A 27,038-nucleotide genomic window follows, 5' to 3' on the forward strand; every position below is an offset into this window, starting at 1 on the left:
GGTCTTTGCCCATCTGATAGATGAAAACGGAAAATCCATTTCTTCTCTTGCCTCAGGTGACTTGAGTTTAATCTGTAACTTGTTGCCCACAAACCGTTTCATTCATTCGTTTAAATAGTGTAGGGCTCTTCCTTCCCACATACAAGTTTCTATCCCAGTCACCCCTTCGCCCTGTGAAGTAGAATCTCTCTCCAAAATCGTTCCGTGGCTTAAGAGTCCTCCAGATGGCTGGGGTTTGAGTAAAACTCCTGATTTCTTCGTGGTAGAGTCATAGGATCATTACTGGGGTTTGGGAGGAGCAAATAAATAATATTCCTGTCCCAATTCTGTCCCCAATTCCTTCCCCACCCAGCTCTAAGTTGGGACCAATCAAGAGGCAGTCACAGGAATCAGACAGATGGGGATGAAAGTATCTGCTTTATGTCTGATAAAGCCGATTGGAGTCTAAAGCTTAGACCCAGAAACAGATGGGTTTTCTAGTATCTGCCCTGAATCAAAAAACAAGCAAACAAAAAAAGCCACAATTAAACCCATACACGTGGTCATAGGCAGGCCTTCTCAGCAAAGGGCAGTCTTCTGTACAGTGATGGCAACTTAGTACAGGGCCTCCGAGGAAAGTGGGTTTCCTGAGGACAACCAAGCCCACCAAGAGCTTACATGGCTCTCGTGTGCTACTCAGGCAGACCAGCTACACACATTATATGTAGCCCCAGAGGTGTCTCTCCCCTATCCCTCCCTCACCACACGCATACACGCATGCGCCAGAGGCAAGGAAATTCTCACCCCTCCATGCAAACGTAGGGAGAGGGGATAAGAATACTTCTACTGTTAAACCTTCGGTGATGAAGTTCTAAAGAAAAATGGGACCTTTTGCAGGGTGGGAGGGAATTCAAAATGTGAAAAGAATGCAAAATGTATTCACTACTTCATTCACTAAATACTCATTGAGGGTCTACCCAGTACCAGGCTCTGTGCCCGGATCTGGGACTGAGAAGACAAATACTCAGCTCTCGCCTTCTATAGGACAGATGCTGTACAAGCGAGATAACCACAGAAATAAATCACCTTGTACAAACTCTAATCGAAGCATGGACAAAGGAACGGGCAAGTCTTTGCCAAGGTGCCAAGGGCTGTGCTAGGAAGGATGAGTAGGGCAGCAAACGGCCATGTATGTGACAATTCTTGGTCAGGAGTTTGTGGGTCGGGCAAGAGGGAATGCCAGATCAGGGAAAGGTCGCAGTTGCAAAAGGAGAGAATGGAATCAAGTTGTGTATGAGGCACAAAGAGTATTTCTGTGTGGATGGGGACCTGTGCAGAGGGGAAGGTGAGAACAGGTGATGTAAGACACATCTGGGAAAGCACCAGAGCTGGGCTGGGCAGCCTCAGTAAGCCACACTCAGGAGCTTGCCCTCAATCCTTAGACCAGGGGGAGCCCTTAGCGCTTCTTAAGCAAAATTGACATAACCCACTTTGTTTCAGGATGACCACTCTGGCAGCAAATAAGGAAGATAGAGTGGAAAGAGAGAGACAGAGGGAAAAAACAGAACTGAGAACTAAAGGGGGGAGGACCAGTTAAGAGTCAGCAAACAGACGCAGAAGAAAGAGGTTAAGGGTCAAGATTAGCATGGGGGTGATCAAGAAAAGTGAAGAGATCCAGCAGACATTGTCCAGGTAGAATGAGCAAGAGGCGGTGATTAACCAGTCATAGGAGGTGAGTGGGAGGGAATCCAGAGCAAACAGGCATTCTGTTTGAATGGCGAGGCAGGCACCCGGAGCAAAAGAGGAGCAGGCTGGGCAAGAAGAAACTGAGTTTTGTTTTGGATCATGCTATGTTAGAGTGACCTAGAGATAGTGGGATGTTTCCGGCAGATGCTGAGAAATGAAAGTCTGAGCTTGGGAGAGAAATCAGGGCGCAGACAGACTTGGCAGCTCCTGGGATAAGGGCTGTAAGGGAAGCCATGGGCATCCTGTAAGAGTAGTTAGCTGCGTAAGCAATGAGCATGGCGAGAGAAAAGGGTGGTACAGGGGACCCAACTGGAACGGAGAAGCGATCAATGAGAACAGTTCCATGGAAAGCAAGGAGGTCTGGGAGATAAGGAGGGAGGAAGAGCCCTTCAATGAACCATCAAGGAGATCAAATTCCTCCTCCTCCTGGATGTTCAAGGCCAAATGGCGTCTTTGGAGGGGACAGTTTTCTCATCCACATCTGCCCTATGATATTCATCTTCTAGGGCTGCCTGGAGAGCTAATTGGGTGAGAGAAAGAAGGGTGAGGACAATGGCTCAGCTTCCTCCCACATGCCTCTCTAGAAGAAGCTTCTCCTTGTTTGCCATAGAATGGAAGAGAAGAGAGCAGAGCAGGGCCTTCGGAACACCTTCCCCACAAAATCTAGCACAAGCTCTGCATTTACAAACATCCAAAGGAAATCTAATATCCTCCTTCATGAAGCTAAGGAAACCTAATATCCTTCTTTATGGGTTTAAGGAAATCTAATATCCTTCTTTTGCTTCTTTATGGATTTCTCACCAGTGAAGCCCACGCTAACAGTGATCACTGCCAGGATCCTTCATGACCACACCATCTGCTCTGGTCACAACTTGGACAATTGTCCATGTTCACCTTTCTCTAGCCATCAGATCTTGGCACAAGCTAGGCCACGTGCCTGGAATGCCCCCATTCGTTCTATAAAATTTCTCTTGATTTCTTCAAAGTCATGCTTGATTCTTACCCTGTCTACAAAGCTTCTGTACATTTTCTGTCTCTGTACGTCAACTGAGATCCACTCTTACTACCGTCTGACTACAGACTTGGTCTGGGTTAACATTTTTTATTCTACAGAGATCATGTCATTTGTCATAATTATTTAGGGGAATAAGAAGACTTTTCTAAAGAACCAGAGCTTTGCCTCTAAGCCTCAGTATTTTATTTGCTTCATTGAATGGACCAATATTTATTGAACATGGCCTTGTTATGTGCCAAACAATGTGCTACACAATGGAGATTTTAAACAAAGGAAAATAAACACAGAGAAAGTATTCATTCCATAGGCCAAGAAGCAAGCCTGGGCCTCCTTTAGGGGATGAAAAACTAACATCTTACTTGCTCCCACTGCCTTCTTTGGTAGATCTTACTAAAGCAGAATATTCTGTTCCCCGCCTTCTTAGACAGAGAAGAATGAACATCTGAGACATTTGTGTTGACTTGGGTGCATCAACTTGAACATTTCTTTTTTTAATTAGAAAAACAATATGTTCCTTATGAAAAGTTGCAAAAAAAAAAAATTTTTTTTTAGTCACCCATGGTCATACCATCCAAAAAAGCAACCACCACTAACATATTTGTGTATCTTTCTAGGCTTTTGTCCAACCAATTTTAGGAAGTTTGCCATAATAGAGATATACTATATTGAACACAAAAGTTCATAGCTTGCTCTCTTACACGTTCCCAGTACGGTGTAGCCAGTTTTCCAGGAAGCATCGTTGGTTGAACCATGTCGACCAGGAGAGAAATCCCAGGCCCTGTTTGCCCCCCATTTCTCTGGCCCCTCTTGCCCCCATCCAGAGGAGCAGAGTTTACCCCACCCTCTGCTGTGACAGCAGAAGCTTGAAAGAGCAGAGGAGGGGTGGACACAACATGCCCAAAGCTGAGAAGTCCGTAGGACCCCAGGATGAATTAAAAGAGAGAGTCCTCCTTATTTCTGGAGAGAGGAATCACAAGTCTCAGGGAGTAGGATATAGCAATAGGAGGTTCTAGACATGGAGACAGAAAGAAATAAAAGGGAGGCCTGTAGGAAGTGGAAAGAGATGTCTAGGAGAATCAGGGGCATCTATATGGGAGACCCTCTGACTAACAGAGGTATCCATTCTCCACTACCCCCCATTGGCAGAAAGAGGAGATAACACCTCAGAGGCTACACTGTCCCACCGGAGAAGGAACACCTTCGAAGGCTATCATCCAAGCAGAGAAGACCATAATATGTCCCATCTTGAAGACACACTAGTTTCCAAATTCTCCATTTCCAGAGGATCCCTGTGCACAAACCTTGGGAGAAAGAAAAGGGACCTTTAATATGTCTTGTGTTTGTAAGAAAGGGACATCTCCCAGGACTACCAATGAGCAGGGAAGGAAAGCATATCCCCACCAGCTGTTGAAGACATGGTCTCACCTTTATGCACCCCCGGGAAATAATGGACTGCTTATAGAATGTGAAGGGTAGTTGCCCCATGCAAAATGGCCCCAGAACACCCACCATTAAACATCCATTGTTCTTCCTTCCCCTTTAGTGCAGTGACTCCCAACCTTATCTGCATGTTGGAATCATCTGCATAGCTTCCCAAACTATCGATGCCTATGTCCCACCTCCAGAGATTGTATGATTCTGTCTCGGGGGCGGCCTGGATTTAAAATTAAAAAAAAAAAAAAAAAAAGATACTCAGGTGATGATAATGTGTATCAGATGTGTTTGAGAACCACTGCTTTAATGTTGGGTCCTGGAAATCACTTCTCCTCGTAGGTGGTCTATAGACTATAACCCATCGCCCCAACTCTAATACAATGTTCTGGAAAAGCTTCTAGAATATATCTGAAATGGGGGGAAATGAATTTGGAACAGTGCAAATAAAATGCATGAACTGTAGAATCATAACTCTTTTTTTAAACATTGAATGTGTCTGCTGGGAGACCTCAGTTTTTTTTCTGGATAGCTGAGCTGGCTAAAGAAGTAACCACCAGATAAGCCAAGTTTTATGGCATCTCTGTAAAGTGTATGGGTTGTGTGTTTATCTATGCATATGCTTATAGAATGTTAGCCTGAAAGTTGATGAGTTCAACTATAATGTCTTCTCTGAGGGTTCAAGCAACTTGAGAGCAGGTATCATATTAATGCATCATTGTGTGGCATCTTGAAGAGAAACTTTATACCCAGGAAGTTCACAGTAAATGCCAGAGTGATCTTCAGCACTCTCGTTGCTGCTGATTCTCCCAGGGCTGGATAATGGACCAAGAAACAGCCCCAACCCCTAAGCGACAAGGCACTCCTTATAGAAATAAGGTATCTGGGGTCTTCTTGGGGATATCAAATATGATCTCTCCCCAATTAAAATATTCCTGATGAGTACTATTACTTGTTCCCCAGGGAGGACACTGACTAAGAGAGCTAAAAGCAATGAGTTCACCTTACAGTTTCCCACTCAACTGCCCTTTAAATGTGAAAACAATTATTTTAATCACTTCTAGCTGGAGGCTGCCCAGAGCTGGAAGAGGTTCTCTGAGCATCCTTGAGAGACCTGGACCAGGGAGAGAGCTGGTCCTCAGAGCCCCTGGCTGATGCAATCTGAGGACATTCCCCAGAAGATATATTCCTCACTTCTTAGTTTAAAACAATAAATTAAAAGTTTAGGAGAATAATCCTAAACATCACACTAATTGACTTCAGAGACAAAAGGCAGGTCTAGCCCATGATAGCTCAGCCTCCTGCAAAGGCCAGAGAGTCTGTGAGGAGCATGGGTCCCACACAGGCAGACCAAAGTGTTCTTGCCCTCTGCCACATCTTGTCTAGTTTACTCTTCTTTAAAATATATATATATATATATATATAATTTTCCTCTTACAGCAGAGTCCTTCATAGAAAAGGTCTAATGATACATTTCATTAAATCCAATCTCAGTTATGTTTTACCTCAGTGTTGCTACAGGGGTCCCCCAAAACTCTTTAGAAAGAAAGAACTTAAAATGAATATTTGACACCTTTGGGTACACTTTGATCTTAAATAAAATATATCATTTGACACATCTGGGGAGTTAGAACAATTGGGGGAGGAGGAAATGGTTTTTTTTTTTTTTTTAAGTGAAACAAATAAAAGGTATTGCAAGACTCCCAAAGAGTGAGAAGTACAGTGGTGTCATGACACAAATGGCACCTGTGGGCCCCTTTCCATGGATAGATCATTCTGAGAATAGCCTTTCTGTAGAAGGAAGGAATCTTCTGACCACTTTTCTACCTGAACCTTCTCTTCTTCTAAGGACTTCTGAACTACAGCATTAGTAACACTCTGCCTGTAAATGTTCTTGATTTCCATGATGCCAGTCTCTTCTAGTCCACCCTCTAAATGTTCTTGATTTCCACGATGCCAGTCTCTTCTAGTCCTTTCCCTAACTTTCTAGATGCTTCTTCCCCACCCTGCTAATGGGCAAACCAATCCCAAGTGCTAGGCTCTTGGACTCTTCCCTTGGCCCTCTTCATCTAGGCTCTCCCTACATGACCTAAAACACTCCCATGACTTCAGCTGTTATCTGTAAGGTGCTGATTCCCAGAGGTAGCTCTCCTGCCAAGGTCTACATCGCATTATTTCTTGGACATGGATTGGCCATCAGAGTTTCCACAAACCCAACATGTACAAAATGAAATGCATACTGGTTCCTAAATTCTCCTTGCATTCCTGATCTTTGCACCTGACATCATCATCTACCCATCACTCAAACAACAAATTGGAGCTCACCTTCAAATCCTTCTGTTCACCCCCTACACCCAGCGTATCACCATTTGTCTCAGTTAGGAATTGCTTTGGGCTGCTGGACGAAAATGATAGATACTGCAATGACTTAAAGAAGAAAAGATATATTTTTTTCTTACATAGTGTGAAGTGCAGAGGGAAACCATCCAAGGCTATTACACTGGGCCCGCCATGTCATTGGGCCCCTAGACTCCTGGCCTTTCCTCTCTGTCATGTTCCCACCCTTAAGAGTCCATCATGGCTCCACACTGTCTGATCCCAAGTTCCAGGCAGAAAGAAAGAAAGAGGGAAGAGGCAATCCACATACTTCTTTTGACTCATATTTCATTAGCCATAAAGAGAATGCATAGAACAGCTATTAGTGGGGCAAGATAGAAATCAGGGCCACCCATCCTACTTCTTAATAGCTTTCAGATTATCCCCTAACATATTTTGTTTGGGCCCTTATCATTTCTTCTGTGGGTTATTTCAATAGCCTCCTAATTAGACTCCCTGCCCTACCACTTGTGCCCCTCACAGCCATGATTTACACAGCCGCCATAACTATCTTTCCTAAATGTGAATCTGATCCCTGCTTAAGATCATTCAGGGGCTCCCCTATAGTCCTCAAGAAGAAGCCCACCCTGCCTTACATGCCTTTAAGCCCTTCCCAGTCTGGCTCAAGACCATTTCTATGCCTCCTCTCGCCTCTCATCCCCCAAGTTCCAGAAACACCGACCACACCTTCATCCCGGGGCATCTCAGCTGTCTTACGCCACCCCATCTTCACAAGCATTGTCACTGGGTCTGCACAAAGACACTTCTGTGTGTAAACAACAATTAAAGATTTGAGGAAGTACCCACACTGTTCGTGTTCGCACACAAGGAACAGTGAGCAAAACCCGTTCTTTGTGATGCACGTATACATACCGCCCTTTGGAAACCCAACAGAGATGCCTCCTCTGTCTCCAGAAAGAATCTAAAGATGACTCTCCAGGAGGAAGCACATGGGAGAGTCTCCGTGTCACTTCCTCGGTGACCTAATTAGTTCAGCCTTCCACACGTCGAAGAAGAGAAGGGAAAAAATGCAACTTCTCACTTAAGAGTCCTCCTTGCAACCGAGATACCTCTATGTAGATGAAAGCAAACCAAAGGAAAAGTGAATAAGGATGAAAGAAAAAGGGCATAATGGTGAAAGAAGACCTGTACCCCCAGATAGGTAGAAACTCCTGCAAAATGCATCCACCAGCCTGGATTCTGACCCGAGATGTGTGGCTTGTGGGCAAAAACAGAGAGAATGGAGAAAAAGCAAGAGGCTCATTGGAGCCCAAGTGATGGTGTTTTCCCTGGTTTTCTCAAAAACTGAATTGCTTGGGATGCCTGGGTGGCTCAGTTGCTTGAGCAGCTGCCTTCAGCTCTGGTCATGATCCCAGGGTCCTGGGATAGAGCCCCACATTGGGCTCTCTGCTCAGCAGGGAGCCTGCTTCCTCCTCCCTCTCTATCTTCTGCTCTCCCTGCTTGTGCTCACTCTCTCTGACAAATAAATAAATCTTTTAAAAAAACCAAAAAACAAAAAACTGACTTGCTTCCTACAAGTGCCGGTGGGGGGGGAGAAAAAAACAATCACAGTCCATAGTTACCGTGAGGAGGACAAGGGTGAAGCTAACAAAAGGTGACATGTGACTCTGTGTATGTGTGAGATGCCCTGGGCACCACGCCCCTGGCTATTTGGAGACCCCTGTGGAAAATAGGAGCCAGAGTCTCCTTTGCCATGTGTCGGCTTTCTCCTTCCAGGGAGCCTTCCGTGGACCTTGCTCGTGCTAGTTCAATGTCATCCCCTTTACTGTAAATAAAGGTTGCCACTGGGGAGCTAGCCTATCACCCCCATAGTGCTAAGACTTGGCTGCTTTTTCCAGCACACACATCACTGGGAATGAGCCTGGCCAATGAGTCAAGTTTCTGGAGAAAGAAATAGAATGATCACGCGCCTGTCCAATGACAGAAACTGCTAAGAACACGAATCTTCTCTCTGTCAATTTATGTTCCTGTAGCTCTGTGGGAAGGTTCTTAGAAGTGGTAGCGAGAGAAAAGGAAACTGGGGATCTTGGTGTTTCGGTGACATTTCATCTTGGCCAGTTACTGCTTCTTCACTCGACACTCTTTAAAAGAAAAGAAAAAAAAATAGTGTCTTTTAGGCACAAATGATTAAAGAGAAACAGAAGACAGGACAAGAATTAGTTCCAAAATGCTCCTCTACTGTAACCCGAAGCCATTCTCTGAGAGGGGTTGGACAGATTGTGTAAAGAAAATGAGTGTTGGGAGAAAGGAAGATTGAGTCGTCAGGTAGGGAGAAAGCACCTCACAGTACATCACAGTCATGTTTTCAGACACCCAGGAAACTGGCCGCGAGGACTGGAAGACTTGGTGCGATCTGGGATTGAGGTCATTCTCAAAGCACCACCCAGCGGAGCCCCCGAGGAGTGAGTGCATCCCAGGAATTGCCCATCACTCTGGTACCCAGGCCTTCTCCTCGCTTGACATCGTCCAGCTCCCACACACTGGCCACGTCACTGTCTCCCTATCCTTCTCCTCCTCCCGTCTTCCCGGACTCCTCGGTGTTCATTGATCCATACATGGCGAGGAAGTCCAGTGCCTTCAGACAGCTCTAGGGACCTGCTCTGCCTAGTAGACCACTCGCGCATCTGACACCGTATCTGAAGAGTCCTTCCTGCAGCGGAAGAGAACTCTCCGGTCCATTATCATGTGCTCGGAGGCCCTTTGCTTAGGAGTACGGACTCGGATCCATCTTCATTAATCTTTGGCTATGCCAAGGTCATCAATGAAGTTGCGGTAAAAACAAACTTGCAGGAAGCGACGGCGGTCCGTGGCGTGGTTAATTCTGCGTGGTTTTAACAATTTTAGAAGGCCAGGTACGAATCGATACTGTCCAGTGGATCTTGTAGTTTTTTTTTTTTTTTTCCCTCTCTCTCTTCTGTGAGTGATTGCTTGCTGCCCAGAGGACGTTTTCTTTACCTGAGGTCCTACAGAGATTTCATGTGCTTAGGAGAAAACTATGAAGGCAAAGAGGAAACTGGTTACATGTAGGTGTTTCCTAACTCGGGTTTCACTTTTGTCTCACACACACTTTTAACCCTGTAAAGGTGAACTAGACAAATGCCAGACTAGACCAAACTAGACCGATGGTGCTGCCTGGGTCCTTTCTGAAGCTGAGGCGCCCATGAAAGGCCACCACTTCTCAATCCCGGCTCCACAGCTAGGTCAGTGGCAGGGACAGCAGAGAAGTGACCAGAAGAACAGTGTTTCTCCCCTTTCCCTAGCTGGTGGCAAACAACTGGCTATCCTCTTACTTTCTTTGTGTCTCCTGGACTTTAATCTGCTCACTAAGTATCTACCTATGATTTTCATTGCTGGTTTGTTGGTTTGTTTTTAATGTAAGCTCTATCCCCTATGCAGGGCTTGAACTCACAACCCTGAGATCAAGAATCACATGCTCCAATGACTGAACCAGCCAGGCACCCCCCCTTCATTGATGTTTTAAAGCAAAGAGATGGGGTGTCCGGGGGCCTCAGTCAGCTGAGTGCCCAACCCTTGGTTTCGGCTCAGTGGTCTCGGGGTTGTAGAAGTCACCCTCATGTCAGGCTCCACACCCACCCAGAGTCTGCTTGAGGGTCTCTCTCCCTCTCCCTCTGCCCCCCCTACCCCTTCTCTCTCTCCCTCTCTCTCTCTCTCAAGTAAATCATAAAAAACAAACTTCAAAAAAATAAAGCCAAGAACTCATGGGTGAAGAAAAAATGGGGAATTATGGCAGCCACACATTTTTTTTCATTTTCTTCTGGAACTGTGGAAAGGAGAGTAGATACCTACAGTAGCCCTGGCATGACTTCTCTACTATTCCAAGAATTGTACATTTCAATTTGTTTCCTAGTACAGGTTGCACAAACCCCCCCGCCCCAGGGAGCCCTTTATTAATACTTCATTCACCGGAGAGAACGCAAACAAAGCAGGCAAAAGAGTTGCCACGTCTGATGCAACTTCTTTTAGGACTGAACCAGGCACTGATGCAAAACCCCAGGGAGACTCAAAGTTAACGCCACCTGGGAAATTGAGCAGGAGAAAGCTCCCTCTTTGTGCCACTGGTCTTCTGGGCTTCCTTTGAAACCCCCAGGCCTTTCTTTCACCTGGCCATCTGCTACTTACCACACTTCAATTAGAAAACCAAAGGAGGGGAGGGGGCTCAGGCTTCTGCACAGCAAAGCCTAGAACCCTGTGGGGACAAGTGGAGGAGTGCAGGAAGTAATCCCATGCCCATCTTCTGAGGACTCATCCCTGAGACGTGCAGGGACATCTTCCGTATCATTCCAGAGGTCTGTGGGTTGTCATACACAGCAGATGTGATAGACAATGGGAGAAGGGTACTCAGGGCCCAAGCTCGGGGATGTTCATTCAAACTCTGGGAAATTTCTAAAGCTGATTTGCTCCCTCACACAATCCAAAGAGAAGAGGAGATGCCTGTGTACACATACAACCCCCCACGCCCTCTGACATGACCAAAGGAAGTTATGTGAGGACTTCTGAGATGACTGGATGCCCGTGATGACGCCACCCCTGTTCCCACAAAAGCTTCTCTCCCCCTCGCTGGGCTGCGGTCACTCTGATGAAAATGCTGAGACGCGGAGAAACATCACCACGGTCTCAAAAGGTCATTCTGTCCTTGCCGTCCCCAGCCTTCCCGGCAAGAAAGAACAGCACTAACATTCATACTGAGTATGGCTCTTACTCAGCTCTATCTTCTGGGCCTTCTTGAAACCAAGGTGAAGTCTTAGCGTGGAAAGTTCCAGACTTAGCGTTTGTTTTCAAAAGAAACCAGATCTAAGGGGTGAAGTGCTGGGCCACAAAACATCTCCCAGGAAAGTCCCTTAAACTCGGGACAAAATTCTGTCTTTACTCACCTGTGGGATTTCACCAGAGCTTGTAATCATCAAGTTTCTAACCCATAGACGAACGTTAGGAGGACGGGAAAGATAAAAAGTATAAACCCAGGTGCCAGCCACGTGAATAATGGGGGCTTTTTGGTGGCCATTTCCATAAATTTAACCAACAGATTACACCATCCTTTTCTTTTCCTTTTATCTCCTTAGCATCCTGTCACCGAAGGAGTGATAAAGATTCAAAAGAAAAAAAAGAAAAATCCCGTTCGGATTGATTTTCTTTTTCAAATTGGTTTTCTAAATGCAAGTGATAATGACCAAAGACTTTTAAAAACTCATTTCTAAATGATTTCATCTTTCTGCCTTGAACACATATCACTTAATTCAATACTCTCGAGCAAGACCACACTTTTGTTAACATTCCACATTTCCTTTATTGATTACTGTGGGCCATCCTATCCAAAGGGAATGGAGGGTGAGCCAGGATATCTCTCTTTAATTTCTAGGTCATAATAGTTCTTGGTGGAAGTGAACTAGAGGCCCATCTAGGAAAGGAATGACCCCAGTAATGACCACTAGGAGAAAAGCAAAAAAAAAAAGAAAACAAAAAAGAATTTCTCTGGCTGATGTTATCCGTATGACGTTAAGAGAGCTCTCTCAACTCTTGAGACCTAACAAGCTTGGTAGATAGAAAAGCCAAAGAAACTCAAGATCCTCTTTAATACTCATCTGAGGACCCTTCCTTTCCATAGGTCGTGTGACCAGAGCTGGAGGCCAAGCTTCCCCCCTCTACCCAGGCTTCCCCAGGGAGGCATAAAGAAAGCTCATCCTGGGTGCCCTTCTGCAAACTATCGGACACCCAGCCCTGTAGGGAGAGGTCACTCTAGGAGACTCAGTTAGCTTCAGATATGGAGAAGTACACCATTTTGTGTGTGTGGTGTGTTTTTTGGTTTTTGGGTGTTTTTTTTTTTTTTTAATACGGATATGAAAAACAGACCACAGACATTCTCTGACAAGTTGTGTAATTTTTCTACACAAATCGGGGCTTGAAAACCCTTGGAGGCGATAAATGGGAACACGGAGCGAGGGTGACAGGACACAGTGAGTCATTTCAACTTCCTGCTGATCACAGAACCCTACAAAAGCTCCATGTGTCTCAAATTTTTGCTGGGGGCTTTCCATCTGAATTCATTCTCCGTCCGATTGCTACGGTTTGCCCCTTATTTCCATCTGTCCCTCTGCATCACATGCATCTGAATTCTTGCTGGTCTACAAAATAACATCATTGTGTTCTGCTGGGTGTTGGGTTTTTAAATGTCAGTGTTCTGGGCTCAGTCTTACATGATGAGATAACACAGAATATTTCTGACTTCATTCCTGCGACGGTACTAACTGCTAAAAACAATTTTAAATGGTAGGTGCAGGAGACTCAGAGTATCCACTTATCTTGATGAGCCCTGAGTAGTATAGATAGAACTGTTCTAGGTTGTACATCTGAAATTCCTGACACTGTATGTTAACTACACTGGAATGAAAATATTTTAATTAAATTTAAAATTTTTTTCAGGGGGTAATTATTTTCATAACCTGAGTGTGGGGGTTGAATTAGGCTAATGGATAGAATTTTAGCAACTCTAGGTTTTTCTCCAGATTTTCCTTCAACCTGTAGTTCTTGTGATCTCTTAGACTATACGAACAAACAAAAAAGGAAACTGGGAAGGAGCGTTTGTGTATCTGTGGTACAAAGAGGCAACAATAATGGGGGGAGGGTTATTCTTCTGAACAAATGTTTCTGTTTCTGGTGTCTGTGTGTCTGGCTGACAGGAAATACAGTCCTAGTCACGATTCGTCTCCACTTCTGTGGATTCTGAGCACGCAAGGTGCCAGGTCAGGGAGGAGGGAGGAGGAGGGAGGGAAGGTACCAGGAGGCTGAACCATGAAGGCTCATAGCCAACACTCCTCTTCCTGCCACAATTGAATCCTGGTGTTAAAAAATATTATGAAGGTAAGGAAGACTTTATTCAAGAGACAACTGAATGGAACAAAGGGAAGTGGGGATTTATGGGTAGGGGCATGATGAGAGGGTCGGTGGATGGAAACTTACAAAGAGGAGACATCAGGGGTGGGGGAATTCTGGCTAATTGGCTCAATGGAACCCTTGCTGAAGATGGGCCAGGACGATCAGACACCAAAGATGGGGTGAGGAGTTTGCTCAGAAGCAAAGGATGGTGTTAAGCATGGGGGTTCTTTCTAAATGGCCCATCAGAATTCTTGCTAAAAGTGGGCAATGCAGGTCCAACAAAGACAAACCCTGAAGCCCCAAGGTCAAAGTATATTTGGCTTAGAGGGGCCTCACTAAAGTTGAGTCAAGAAGAGAGTCTTTGTCACTGATTGCCTGGCAAAGTTTAGACGTTCTGCTCTGAAAATATTCCCTTGTAGTCGCTGTGTCCACAGACCACCCATGGGACCCTCACAGCTACTCCATAGAATATTGGCCACTACCCTTAGAAGGCACTCAGCTTGAGAGGGACTTGGGACCTGCCATACATAGAAACCCCAAAATTGGCCTCTCCTTTTAGTGTTTTGAATCTCCCCTCCCTACCCACCCACACAGAGCCAATGCAACACCTCAACTGCAAATCCTTTCTTCACCCACTTTCTTTCCTGGAATACCCAGTTCATCTGACTTAAACAACATAACATTGGGTAGGGCTGTTTTCCGGGTACCAATAAATTACACCTCGGTTTCATACTACAAAGTCTTGGTTTCTTGGGATGGGGGAGGTAGAAACACAAGAGGGAGCACAGAAATAAGTATCTCAATAAATTGTTTCCAAGTTATCAATAGAATGACTTAAGAACATAACCGTTCTACTTTGAATATATGTTTCTTTCTATTCGTGCCTGCAAATACTATCGTATTATTTAGAATTATTTAGAATATTCAGAATTCAGGATATTCTGCCCAAAACACCTGACTTCCAGGTGCTGTATCCGCTAAGCAAGTTGCAAACCATTAATATTGCAAGTGTAAAAGAAAATGTATCATGCCATGTCAGGAGCATTGGTGGCTATAGAATATTGCTTGATGATTCTGAATTACGTCAGTTGATTCGATGGGAGGGAAGGAGAAAAGAGAATGACCTGTGTCTTGGGGAAGGGAACTCTCAGCTAAGAAAAGGAGTGATCATGTACCCCTTAATGCTGAAGTCCGAAGATTCATCGGAGGACAGGAGAACTGCCAGACAAAAAACAGGATACTTAGCTCAATTTGAATTTCAGATAAGCAATAACAATTTTTGTATAAGTATAGACCATGCCATATTTGGGATATACTTATACTTAAAAAAAAAAAAATCCATTGTCTATCTGAAATTCACAATTAGCTGGGTGCCCTATATTTTTATCTGCCGAATCTGGCAGCCCTAATTACAGGCTTCTTTTTTAAATATCAGCTTAAACAATTGATAACATTGATATTAAGCCTGACAGAGGTGCCATGTTTAAAACCGTGCCCTAAACTAGACACCAAAATGGGCGGGTCAAATATTGTAACAAATCGTCTTAAATCACTTTCTGGCTTCCAGTCCTGCACTGCTTCTCCCAGCTACAAGCCGAAGCGGTCACTGTCCTGGGATGGGTGGATACTGTGTCCCAAGCAGCAGGACCAGGGAGTCATCAACCAGAAACATTCTGTTTCCTTCACAGGTTTCTCTTAACTTCCATTCCCAGGCCCTCATCTCAGACCTCTGCTCTTCTTCCTAAATACTCTCTCTAAGAGAACATCTTTCCTTACTCTAGGTTCCATCACTCCTGAGCCAGTTTCTACCTCCTTGGGTTCAAGCAGCAGCCCCAGCCATGAGTTCCCCTTGGGTTTCTTATCATTTCTTAAACTCAGCTGGCCAGAGCAAAACCCACAAGGCTCTCTTCAGACCAGCTTCTCCTCACATCTGCAGCAACCTGGGCTCCACTGGCCCCAGCCCACTGGCATCTTGAATGGCTCTCTTTCCTGCCTCCTACAGTCAGACCAAATCTCAGCATGGTTCCTCTGTAAATTGTCCCTCACCCATAGCTTTTCCCAGGGCGGCCACATTCATCTTGGCCTACCTCTCACATCTCAAATTGCAACTCCCCCAAACCCAGGCATTTCCTCTCCAGATCTGTCTCCTTATTGCTTCCAAGGCTTCTGGCTTCCTGCAGGGCTCAATCAAAGCCCTCTGCAGTAAAGTCCTACCCTGCCTAGAAATGTTGGTTCCTATGTCCCAGCATGACATTTCTTCCACGGCCTCTCTGTCTCAGAAGATGGCTTCCTCCTTTCTACCCCCACACCATTCTCCCCTCTGGGAATGTGCTAAATCCAACCCCTCCTTCAGAGACAAGGGCAATTTCTTCTTCCCTTGTGGAGATTTCCTTGTCTAATCTGACCTCCCTGGGTCTCCTACACTCAGGCTTTACCTCAGTGAAGTCCCGAAAGGATAAAATGATGCCATTTTCTTTGTTTAATAAAGGGAATGGAGGTGGCTGCCTCCTTCACCGAGATCCTGGCTTCCCTCAGTGACAGGGTTCAAAACACATGACCCCCTAAATATGGCCCTCAGTATACTGAGTACCTTAAGCTGAAGGAGTATGAGAAAATGGCAGATACAAGAAAGTCACTCAAGAGTGACCTTCCTGAGGCACCTGGGTGGCTCAGTGGGTTAAAGCCTCTGCCTTCGGCTCAGGTCATGATTCCAGGGTCCTGGGATCGAGCCCTGCATCGGGCTCTCTGCTTGGCTGGAAGTTTTTTTCCTCCTCACTCTCTCTGCCTCCTTCTCTGCCTACTTGTGATCTGTCAAATAAATAAATAAAAATATTTAAAAAAAAAAAAAAAAAAAAAAGAGTGACATTCTTGGCCTATTCCCCTGAAGCCCGTGACAAGACTATGGTGTGAGAGGTGCCTTCCCCAGACCTGCAGGGAAGGAGCATCCTTCTCTCCAAGATGGGGGCGGATGGCGAGGGGGAGCGAGAAGAACCAAACACAAAGGCCTAAGTTTCCCCCACTTCACTATACTTCCCTCACACCCTCTTCTGATCACGCTTCCCCACAGCTGGCTGTCTTCATCACACCCAGCATAAAAACACTCAGGTTTAACCATCTCAACGAGTCTGCAATTCCTTAGGAAACCTTCTGCATCACATAAAGCCATATTAAATAAATTCGTATGCCTTTCTCCTACTAGCTTCTCCTTCAAGATTTAATTTTCAGACCTAGCCAGGGTCCCTAAGAGAGTCGAAGAACACATTTTCCTCCTCTACATCCAAGTCCTCTTGGTCTGGGGGTGATGGGTTCTGGAGAAATATTTTCCAGCCCTGCAGGCAAAATTCCCTGTAGACCTGGAATGTCCGCTATCCCCCAGACCCTGGCCCTCACATCTGAGTCCCCAGAGCTGGTGGAAGATACACGAAACAAAGGGCTTTCTGAGGTTCCGGCTTCCTTTCCAAATGAAAATGAGAAAAATCTAACTTGTATTCATCATAATAAAATTTTCTTAAGGGATAATTTTGCATAAGCAGCTCTTTGTGGCTTTTTCTGGCTTAAACTTTTTTTTTTTTTTAATGTTGTAGTTTTTTGCATTGGTCAAGGCTAAAAAGTCATCTCTTTCAGGAAAGTTCCGTTTCCTGATTTCTTATATCACAGTCTGACTCACCCAAAGCTGCCTAAGTAATACCCTGAGTTCTTGGGGCACCTGGGTGGCTCAGTGGGTTAAGCCTCTGCCTTCGGCTCAGGTCATGATCTCAGGGTCCTGGGATTGGGCCCCGCATCGGGCTCTCTGCTTAGCGGGAAGTCTCTTCTCCTTCTCCCTTAGCCCCTCCACCAGCTTGGGCACTCTCTCCCTCTCAAATGAATAAATAAAATCTTAAAAAAAAAAAAAAATACCCAGAGTTCTTGTACCTCACTGCTGTTTGCTAGTGGTTTCCATGATGCACCAGGACAGGACAGCACCTCCCAGAAAATAAATCCATGTCAGACACGGCCTTAAAGCCCATGGTGAATCAAGTTACAGTTGGCCTAAATCCACTCTTTCTTTCTGAAATTGGGTAAGGATCAATTTCTCCATAAGAGTTGTCTTCCTCTCAAATTTCATGAACATCCAGGGGGGAACAAATAAAGATGTTGATTCCAAATGGCCTTTTGCCCTTGGTTCTGGGGGGTTGGGACAGTCTAGAATGAGGAACCGTGTCCAATTCTGGTTGGAAATGGGTAAGGTTAAAAAAAAAAAAAAAACACATATGCAAAAACATTTAACAGGTCAATAACAAGCAGTGTGCTTTGCATGATATCCTGAAGCCTTGCTCTAACTAGCAAGAAGAATTCTGTAGAAGGCAGACTCCGACTGGACCCCATCCAAGGATGCCCATCGATTGAAGTTACTCTGGGACGGGATGGAGGGGAGCAGAGAACCGTGGCAGTGGGGCCAATGGGGAAATTATGGCAGCGGTCCAGGGGAGGTCATGAGGACCCGAAATAAAATGGGGAGGACAGGAAGAAAACAACATACTTAAGAGGCCTTGGGCCTGGGTGTGTCTGAGCACTGTGGGAGGCGGACCGCAGGAGCTATTTGTTTAAAGAGGTGATGCGTGGAGGGAACCAGGGAAGGGACTTGTTGCCATTGCCACAGAGGGAGGCAACGTCAGCCAGGAGGTGCTTACTCCGTGGGTCGGGGATTTTAGTCTCTGGCCCCGGCCCTGTGGATTTATAAGCACATTCTGCAGTAAGGCAGGCTGCAGACAGCAGTAGCCAAAGTTCTTTTCTCAAAAGATGGTGGAGACGCAGAAGCAGAAGCCATGCGACTTCATGCCCAGGTGACAAAATGCGACCCAAAATAGAGAGCAGCGGCCTGTCCTGGGAGCCCAGAGCCCAGGGCGACTCGGCTCAGGGAAGTCTTCGAGGAATGAGGCACCTGTCGGTTGGAGCCTGGGGGTGTTGGGAGGCAATCTTCAACCGCAGAAAGGCCAGGTCCAGAAGCAGCCCTGGGGACAAAGGACATCACAGGGGCCAAGCCAGAGAACATGAGGAAGACCCCAGGGGCTCACAGAAATAACTGGCTGGATCTGCATTCCAGGGAAGGGACACAGGCCAGTGAAATCCGAGTTCCGACAGTGAGTCTGACCTCATCTGTATCCATAGGCTGACGGGGCCTGGAAACGTTCGTGTTACAGACAGCCACACACCCGGACTTACCACATGACATTACAATCCACAGTTTACATCACTTTCTCCTTCACTGCTCCAACAGCTTCTGGGGCAAAGTGCCTCAGTACGCTCTCCAAACAGCGTGCACGCTTGTGGGAGGCATGGGTCTGGTGTGGCTGAAACCCCAAGAGGGATCTCACTGTAATATGACCGTGGAACCACATCCCGACCCCAAAACAGAGTCCTTACAAAACTCCAGCATGAGAACAAGAAATCAGCATTCCTCCAGTGGATACCATGAGCCCCACGATGACGCCGAGCCCCGGGAAGGACCTGGTCTCTTTAGGTCAGCAAGTTACCTCTATGTCCGCATTTCTTACAAGACAGGGATGCACCGAAACTTAATAAAATGGTCTGCTTGGCCAGAATAGCCAGCAACTTCAGAGAGGGGGGAAAAATAATTCTTTTCTTTTCAGGGGGAGGAGAAGGAGAGGAGGCAGATTAGTTAGTGGTTTTGGAGACCAAAAGTCTAAGCAACACACACTCAGGCATGTACCCATGCCAACTTCACCCCCACGATCTGAGACCCCGGAGAGAGTCACTGGGGCCAGGAAGAGGCACCCAGAGATTTACTGAAAATGAGGGCCAAGAGGCACTGAGAAAGGCACTTAGAGAAGAGGCACCTGCTATTGAGAGGCCACAGGTAAGCAAATGAGGCCATCAGTTCAATCTGCCTCCTCCCCCACAACCCCCGACCCCTGCCCTGGGGAAGCAAAGTCTGGCAGGAGGGAGATTCACAGGCAACTCAGAGACATCACCCTTTCCTGCCGAAGGACTGCCAGCTGTCCTGCACAAGGGGCTCTGGGAGTCACTACGACAACACAGTCCCCAGCCATGGATAGACACTGGTGGGTACAGACACTGCTCCCCAGTTTGCTTCGTGGGTCACAACATAAGGTGATTCGGTTAAGTTCAAGCTGCCACATCCCGGCCCCCTGATTTCCAGTCTTGCTGGAGAGGGGCCTAACCAGTGAAAGCAAATTCAACCCTGCTCCCCGTGATGGTCCTGATTGGGAGCTGCTCTGGGGGGCGGGGAGCAGAGATGCTGACATTAAAAATACATATTGTTCCCCCCACCCCACACGTTCCCCTCCAAAGTCATTGATTTTTTTTTTAAACTGCTCTCTAAAGGAGACACACATCTCTGTACCCCTCGACAGCTCCCCTGCTCTTCAGAAGCAGGAACAGAAGGAACGGATTCTTCCAACACACCGTCAGCCGCAGTGGCCAGAGCCCACGGCCAGGAGCTCTTTCCAAGCTCTGCAGAGAATCGTGTCGAAAGCAAGAAAAATAAAAAATATCGATTACCGTGTTTGAAGAATTTTAAAACAAGTGTTTGCCATTCCAGCTTGCTTTCCTAGTCTTAGCACTTGAGAAAAATCCTGCATTTCCAGATGGGAAAGTGCTGGGTTTGGGACTTTTAAAAAGGGCCTGGTCATATTTTTCCTAAGATCTCCGTGGTAGGGTGAGTTTCTGCCCATCGCCTATGTTCGAAAAGATTTCAGCGTCGGTAGTAGCTGGGACGGAACAAAGGTGGCGCGAAAACATCAGTTTTAGATCTAAATGAGCCCGGCTTAATAAGACGCAGGCGGTTTAAAGGCAGACTGATTTCTCTGTCTCCCGCTAAATACAGATTTGCAAGCACCATTAATGCAAAAGAGGTAAGAGAAGTCAGGGGCAGATCCCACGCTCGAGGACAAGTCATCCTAGTCTTTGCCATAATACACGTGTGGACAGCACCAGACCAGAAGGTGGTCGGAGAAGTTCAGAAGACAGACAGACGTGCTTCAGGCATGCCCCTAGGACGTGAACTTCTCCAAGGGCGGCGCTCTCTTCCAGCGGAGACCCAAGCGGAGTCCCGCCTGCCAACCCAAGGAAAAAGCTTCCCAGGTAAGCATGTGCGGTCCACGTGGACACCGACCACTCCTCCCAGTGTGAAGACCCCCAGAGCAGGGGCACATGCAGAACCGGAAGGGAGACTTTCTGGGCGGCTCCCTTGGGACCGTAGCCAGCTTCTTGAAAAGGGGAAGATAAACTTAAAAAAAAAAAAATTATAAATAAGAACCAGGCCAGTCAAAAGCTCTGTCTCTGTCCCCCTGCAGGGTGTGACCTGATGTTGGTAGGGAAGCCACCTCGGTAACTCCCCACCCACGCACCTGCCCCCACTATCCCTGGAGTGGCAGCAAGAGACTTCATTCCCCAGGCCTCTGTGAAGGAGACAGGGTGCACCACAGGCAGGTTAGCTGTGTGGGCTCGATTTTGGGTGGCTGCCTCATGTCTCTGTCATTGTCACAACCAGTTACAAACCCTGAGGGACTCCCCATTTGTCCCCAGCCCTCCACCCAGAGGGAGAGCCTGGAAGTGTCCAAATGTTCCAGCCTGCGCTGATGGGTGAAACCGTGTCTGCTGTCCCCTCACCTGGCTGTGCGGCTTCCAGAAACCCCTGTGACGCTTTACTTGGTGGGTCAACTGAAACCTACGTTGAGGAAGTAGCATTTGAGCTGAGTCTTGAAGGAAGGGGATTTGGCCCCTGGGTCAAAAAGCAGCTCGCATGCAAACGTTTCACACAAGAGCCTTCAGTGAGGAAAACAAGGGAGAAGAAAACCTGCATTTCCAGGAACACAGACCCGTCAGATCACAGATAATACACATTTTTTTTGCCCTCCCTTTTCTCATTTTCCATCATTTATATACGCTTGGACTTAGAGTTCCTTAAATCCTTCTTGCTTAAAATCAAACCTGGCCCAGAAGGAAGAGGTGAGTAATATGTAGCTGTGGGGAGAGGCTGGGGGGGGGGGTGGCAGGTAGGGAAGAGCTGAGAAGATGCTGGTTGAAGTCACCGCCTTGCTAATGGGTGAGAAGTTCAGAAAGTCATGGGCAGCTGTGGGGTCTTTGCGGCACTGTGGAGAGCAGCCCAGTGCCTGCCCTCACAGACCAGCAGAGGCGGGGCAGGGATTGCAACTTCTGCAAAAGGCAAACCCAAAGGGTTGTGGAGGTTCCCCGTGGAGCTTCCCAATGGCTGCAAAGGCCCAATAAGTAAGGCCCCCACACATGTCTGTGCAGTACTAAAAAAGGGTACAGAAAAACCATTTCTTTGTTTCGGCAAAACGTCCAGAAAGCAAGAGAGGAATAATAGAAAGCCGCACAACAGCCACTTGGCAAAGCTTTCCAGAATGCCTTTCTATGTCTCTGTTTTGCAAGCTCTGGGAGTGCACTGAGACTTCCCCAATCAAGCAGGGATCCTTTTTCTTAACATTTTGCAAGGCTTTCTTACAAATGTTAGGAAACATGACTCCGCAGAGCCACCAAGGTCCTGAGGCGGGATTTTAAGGTCCAGACTGCAGCGTCCTGCTGGCTGGTCTGCCCACCCTGGACGCCCAGCTTCTGAAACCAGCCCTTTTACCCTGTGGCTCCCTTGGCCAAAGGACTTGTATGACTGGTGGGAATCCAAGCCCGGATTCACACTCCCTGCCAGCAAACCCACTTCACCCATGAACACTTGGCACTCACACAGAGTAGAATTTAGCCAGGCCCGGCTTCTTGGGGCCACTGAGCTTTTCCAGTGCAAATGCTCACCAACAGCCACCTCCAGGACAAGCCAGAGTGACGCAGAGGAGAAACGAAGCCAAGGCCAAAAGCATTGTAACAGATCCATGAACTGGGCGGCCTCCGCTCAGCTGTGGGCATCACACAGAGCTCAGGGCACCACAGTTGGCTCTCTGAAGGAGAAACTGGGTGCAGTTGTATATCTACCAAGGTTTATTACAGACTTTACGGGTATACAAAGACATCAAGTTGGCTCTTAGGGATGCTTCCACGGATCAGTGACTTTCGTATCTTAACAAATGTAGAGCGGCAACTGAGAAACTGACAAACAAGTGTAGTTTGGGGGCACCTGCGTGGCTCGGTTGGTTGTGTGTCTGCCTTTGACTCGGGCCATGATCCCAGGGTTCATGGATCAAGCCATGAGTCAGGCTCCCTGCTCAGCGGCAAGCCTGCTTCTCCCTCTGCCCCTCCCCCTACTTTTGCGCGAGCTCTCTCTCTCACTCTCTCTAAGTCAAGTAATATATAAAATCTTAAACACACACACACAACAAGTGTAGTTTTGACATGAGTGTGGGCTGATACTTTTATTTATCTGAGTAAGAGGAAAACAACATGACAAATATGCATGTCAGACCTTCACTTGTTGGCCCAGGAGAAGAGGCACTTCTTTGCAGAATCAGATCCTAGATTTCAAGCACTAGAATATTTTCTCAATTTTTTTGTGCCATCACGATGTAATAGCCACACACAGGTACACCTAAATCTATATTTCTAACATCATCTCCAACACTTTCTTTTTTTAAGTGATCTCTGCCCCCAGCGAGGGCTCGAACTCCTCCGACACCAGCTCCTCCGACAGAGCCGGCCAGGCGTCCCCCCTCCATCACTCTCTCCAGTCCAGGCCAAGGGGCAACAAGCTTCTGCTCTTACAGGCCAGATATTCAACACGGTCCGCTCTGTGAGCAGTACCGTCTCTGTCAGGACTGCTGACTCTGAAAGCAGCCACGGGCAACCTGTACACAGATGGGCCCAGCTGTGCTCCAGTACCATGCACACAAAAACAGGCAGGGGCCCAGATCTGGCCCACAGGAGGCAGCTTGCCAGCCCCTTGTGTAGACCCTCGATGAAACAATGACTCAAGGGCACCTGGGGGACTCGGTAGGGGAAGAGTCTGCCTTTGGCTCAGGTCTTAATCCCAGAGTCCCAGGATCGAGTCCCGAGTCCGGGTCCATGCTCAGTGGGGAGTCTGCTTCTCCCTCTGACCCTCCCCACTCTCATGCTCGCTCTCTCTCTCTCTCAAATAAAGAAATAAATAAAATCTTCAAAAAGAAAAGAAAAGAAACAATGAATCAAACCCTGATTGGTGGTATTTCTTTGAAAGTCAGGCCCCTGTGGCTGACGGCAAGCTGTCCGTGGGAAGTCAGAGACTGAGCCTAGAGGACAGGGTACATGGGAGCACACCCTTCCACACCTCTTTGCTGGGACTGCCGTCACAAAACACAGCTCGCTGGTGTATTAACAATGGACATGTCTTTCTTGAAGTGCTGGACGCTGAAGTCCAGATCGAGGTACGGGAGACTCTGTGCCCTGCCCCTGTGCTCACTTCTGATGGTTTGCTGGCAATCCCAGCATTCCTTGGTCTCTGCGGCACGGCCGAGTCTCCGTCTTTATGTTCATGCGGTATTCTCCCTGCCTTCATGGCTGTGTCCAAATTTCCCCTTTTGATAAGGACTCCAGGCATACTGGATGAGGGTCCTGCCCTAAAGACCTCGTATTAAGTAATTACATCTCCAACGACTCCATTTCCATACAAGGTCACATTCCAAGACTAGCGATTTTAACTTCAACATACGAGTTTGCAGGGTGGGAAGGAGGACACCATTCAATCCACAAGACTACAGCTAGAAGAATTCTCAATAACCTCTAGAGTTAGAAATAGAAATAGATGGGGCACCTGGGTGGCTCAGTGGGTTAAAGCCTCTGCCTTCGGCTCAGGTCATGATCCCAGTATCCTGGGATTCAGCCCCGCATCCGGCTCTCTGCTCAGCAGGGAGCCTGGTTCCTCCTCCCTCTCTCTCTCTGCCTGCCTCTCTGCCTACTTGTGATCTCTGTCTGTCAAATAAATAAAATCTTTAAAAAAAAGAAAGAAATAGAAATAGAAATAATAGAAAAATGTAGCCAGGGAAGCGATGGGTTTTGGGTATTGATCATTTTTGTTTTAATATAATTTTCTTAATTGTAAGTTCGTATAAGACTTATCTAGGTTAGGGATGCCTGGGGGGCTCAGTCAGCTGAGCGTCTGCCTTCGGCTCAGGTCATGATCTCGGGGTCCTGGGGTCGAGTCTGGCATTGGGCTCCTTGCTCAGTGGGGAATCTGCTTCTCCCTCTTCCTCTACCTTTCACTCCCCCTGCTTGTACACGCTTTCTCTCTCTGACAAATAAATAAATAAAATCTGCCCCCCGAAAAAAAGACCTATCTAGTTTAATTTAAATATGAATATATGTATTTAACACCTGGCTGGCAAAATTTCTGCAAATCTGTTGGTTGACTCTCTTAAGCCAATACAAGTTGACTTCAACACACCATGGGTTGTAGGGGTGTATGCTATGAACAGGGCTTCCAGAGAAACTATATCTCCCCCAGGCCCTGAACAAGAAAAACCAGCCCATAGGCTCTTTGTCCCCATCCTAGAAGTCCTTCCCCCAGAGGAGCCCTGTGTGACACAGCGTCAACCTCAGTTGACTTCCCCAATGCCTCCTACCCTCTCCAGTTAACTCCATCCTCATTGTTGGGTCAAACCTAACTCCCCTGCTCCCCAAAGAAGGTGATGCTAAGCAGAGCATATGAGACTTCACATCAGGAACCACTCTTACTCATATTCTGGTACTCAGACTCCCTCCAAGGCCAAATAACATCCTTATATCTACTAGTAGCTTCTCCAACCAAGCCCGGTCCACAGGGATCCTTCCCTTTCCTGAATTCCTATAGAATCTGCTTACGTGTGACATCACATTATCCTGTGGTTGGTTTCTGTATGGATCTTTTGCTTCTCTATTTAATTTATAAAACCTTTGGAAAGAGAAACTATATTCGTTGCTGTCTCTTTCAGTCCTAGCCCAGGGCTAGATAGATAACAAGGAATTAATAAATGCTTGTCACTTACATAGAAAACAGAAAACAGTCATCAAAAAGCAATTTTGTCTTAGGCTCAGGTTGGAAAGAGCCAGGCCCTGGTTCAGAGGAAGGCAGAAATGAAACTTAAGGATATCAATCATTTCTACTCACGAGCTTTAACAAGTTTGTAAAGGAAAGAACTGCTTAGACCAAGGGAAGGCCTCGCTGAATGTGCCTTCTTGTTGTCTCCTGACTCTTCCTCATGGGGGGTTGGCCAAGGGGGAGGTATTGGCCAACAGCCCATAAAGGATAAGAAATCTCCTGAGTATTAGTTCAGCTAATCATGGGGACCTATTATACCATGTACACTACAAATACTCAGAGGCTTAACAAAATATTGAGTTCTTTTTCTCTTACATAAAGCCTAATGACAGGAAACAGAGGAATGAGAACACAGTGTGCTTAGGGACAGAGGCTCCGCCATCTTCTACCTGTAGCCCTCATACCTTGGCCCTGGGAGCAGACACAAGCTGGCCTCCCCAAGGAAAGAATGCACATATAGAATCACTCAGGAAAGTCTGGGTAAGTTCATCATTTTTGCCCACCTTCTACTGACCAGAATTAGTTGGTTGGTCTGATGGCCCATCTAGATCTCTATGAGCTGGGAAAGCAACAGCTCTACTGTGGAATGAGAACACAAACCGCTAGGGCTGTGCAAATTTTTCCATAAAAATGAGCCTGGCCAGGGCCTCCTATAACCCCTAAAAAAGAGAGACCAAGATGGAGGCTTCATCAACTCTGATGGATAGAATTTGGCTTAGACATCCGAAAGGGGTGGTTAAACCCTACAAAACTTGGGAATCATCCATGGAAATTGCTCCTAGCCAGGAAAGAGTCTCATTTAGCTGAAAAGCATCATTTAATAAATGAGAATAGACTTAATATCTCAAATGCCTTTCAGCCCCAGGAGAGAAAATATCCCACTTCGATGCAGCTGGAATGCCCATCAGTGGCTTTGCTCAAGTGAAGTGGCAAAGGCCCTAAATTATCTCAGCATCATGTGATCTGTCGCCCTTCAAACAGTTCTCAACCGCACTGTGCCAGGAGCCAGTTACCATCCAGTGGTCAACAACAGTATACAGGTTACCCTAGGCCATCCCCAGTGAACACAGGAAATTCATTCTACAGATCCAGAAATACCAAAACCTATAGGTATTTTAATGGCATCTCCAAGCTTCAGCACCCTGAAAAGGGAACGTGATACCCAATTTTTATTTTCTAGACTAGGATAGTAATTTGACTCACTGTTTTCAAATAGTCTGGAAATCTACTGGAAGGAGCCATCATCTGACTTCGAAACTATCACTGAGAGTCACCAGGAATACCACACTCTCAAATTATTTCTTCTTTATGAGCCATGAAACCAGAGTTAGAGAAACAGCTAAAATGGTGTAGATACATCAACAGAATAAGTTCCTCCAAAAGTGCCAATCAAGATCAAAGAGCAGAACTCAGATATTTAAAATGAGAGGAGAAAGGGGTGTCTGGCTGACTTAGTTGGTAGAGCATACAACTCTAGATCTCAAGGTTGTAAGTTCAAGCCCCATGTTGGGTGTAGAGACTACTTAAAAATAAAATCCTTTTTTACAAAAAGAGAAAGGATAGAGATAATAAAATGCTAAAAACAGCATCCACATGTAGAAA

At 46.5% G+C, this 27,038-nt stretch overlaps 1 protein-coding gene across 2 annotated transcripts in view; it reads right to left on the reverse strand.

The window, feature by feature from the left end:
* Positions 1-27,038, reverse strand: part of LOC309865462 (uncharacterized protein) — a 366,810-nt gene that overhangs the window by 190,384 nt on the left and 149,388 nt on the right. The window contains exon 5 of one of the 2 annotated variants that reach the window (XM_082731849.1): positions 8,578-8,649. The exons of the other annotated variant lie outside the window; for it this stretch is intronic. Coding sequence (XP_082587975.1) covers positions 8,638-8,649 — 12 coding nt within the window. The 3' untranslated portion in view covers positions 8,578-8,637. Of the gene's footprint in view, positions 1-8,577; positions 8,650-27,038 lie in introns of those variants that run through there. 2 annotated transcript variants of the gene reach the window in all.

This window comes from Mustela nivalis (assembly GCF_964662115.1).
Source record: "Mustela nivalis genome assembly, chromosome: 5".
Lineage (NCBI taxonomy): Eukaryota > Metazoa > Chordata > Mammalia > Carnivora > Mustelidae > Mustela > Mustela nivalis.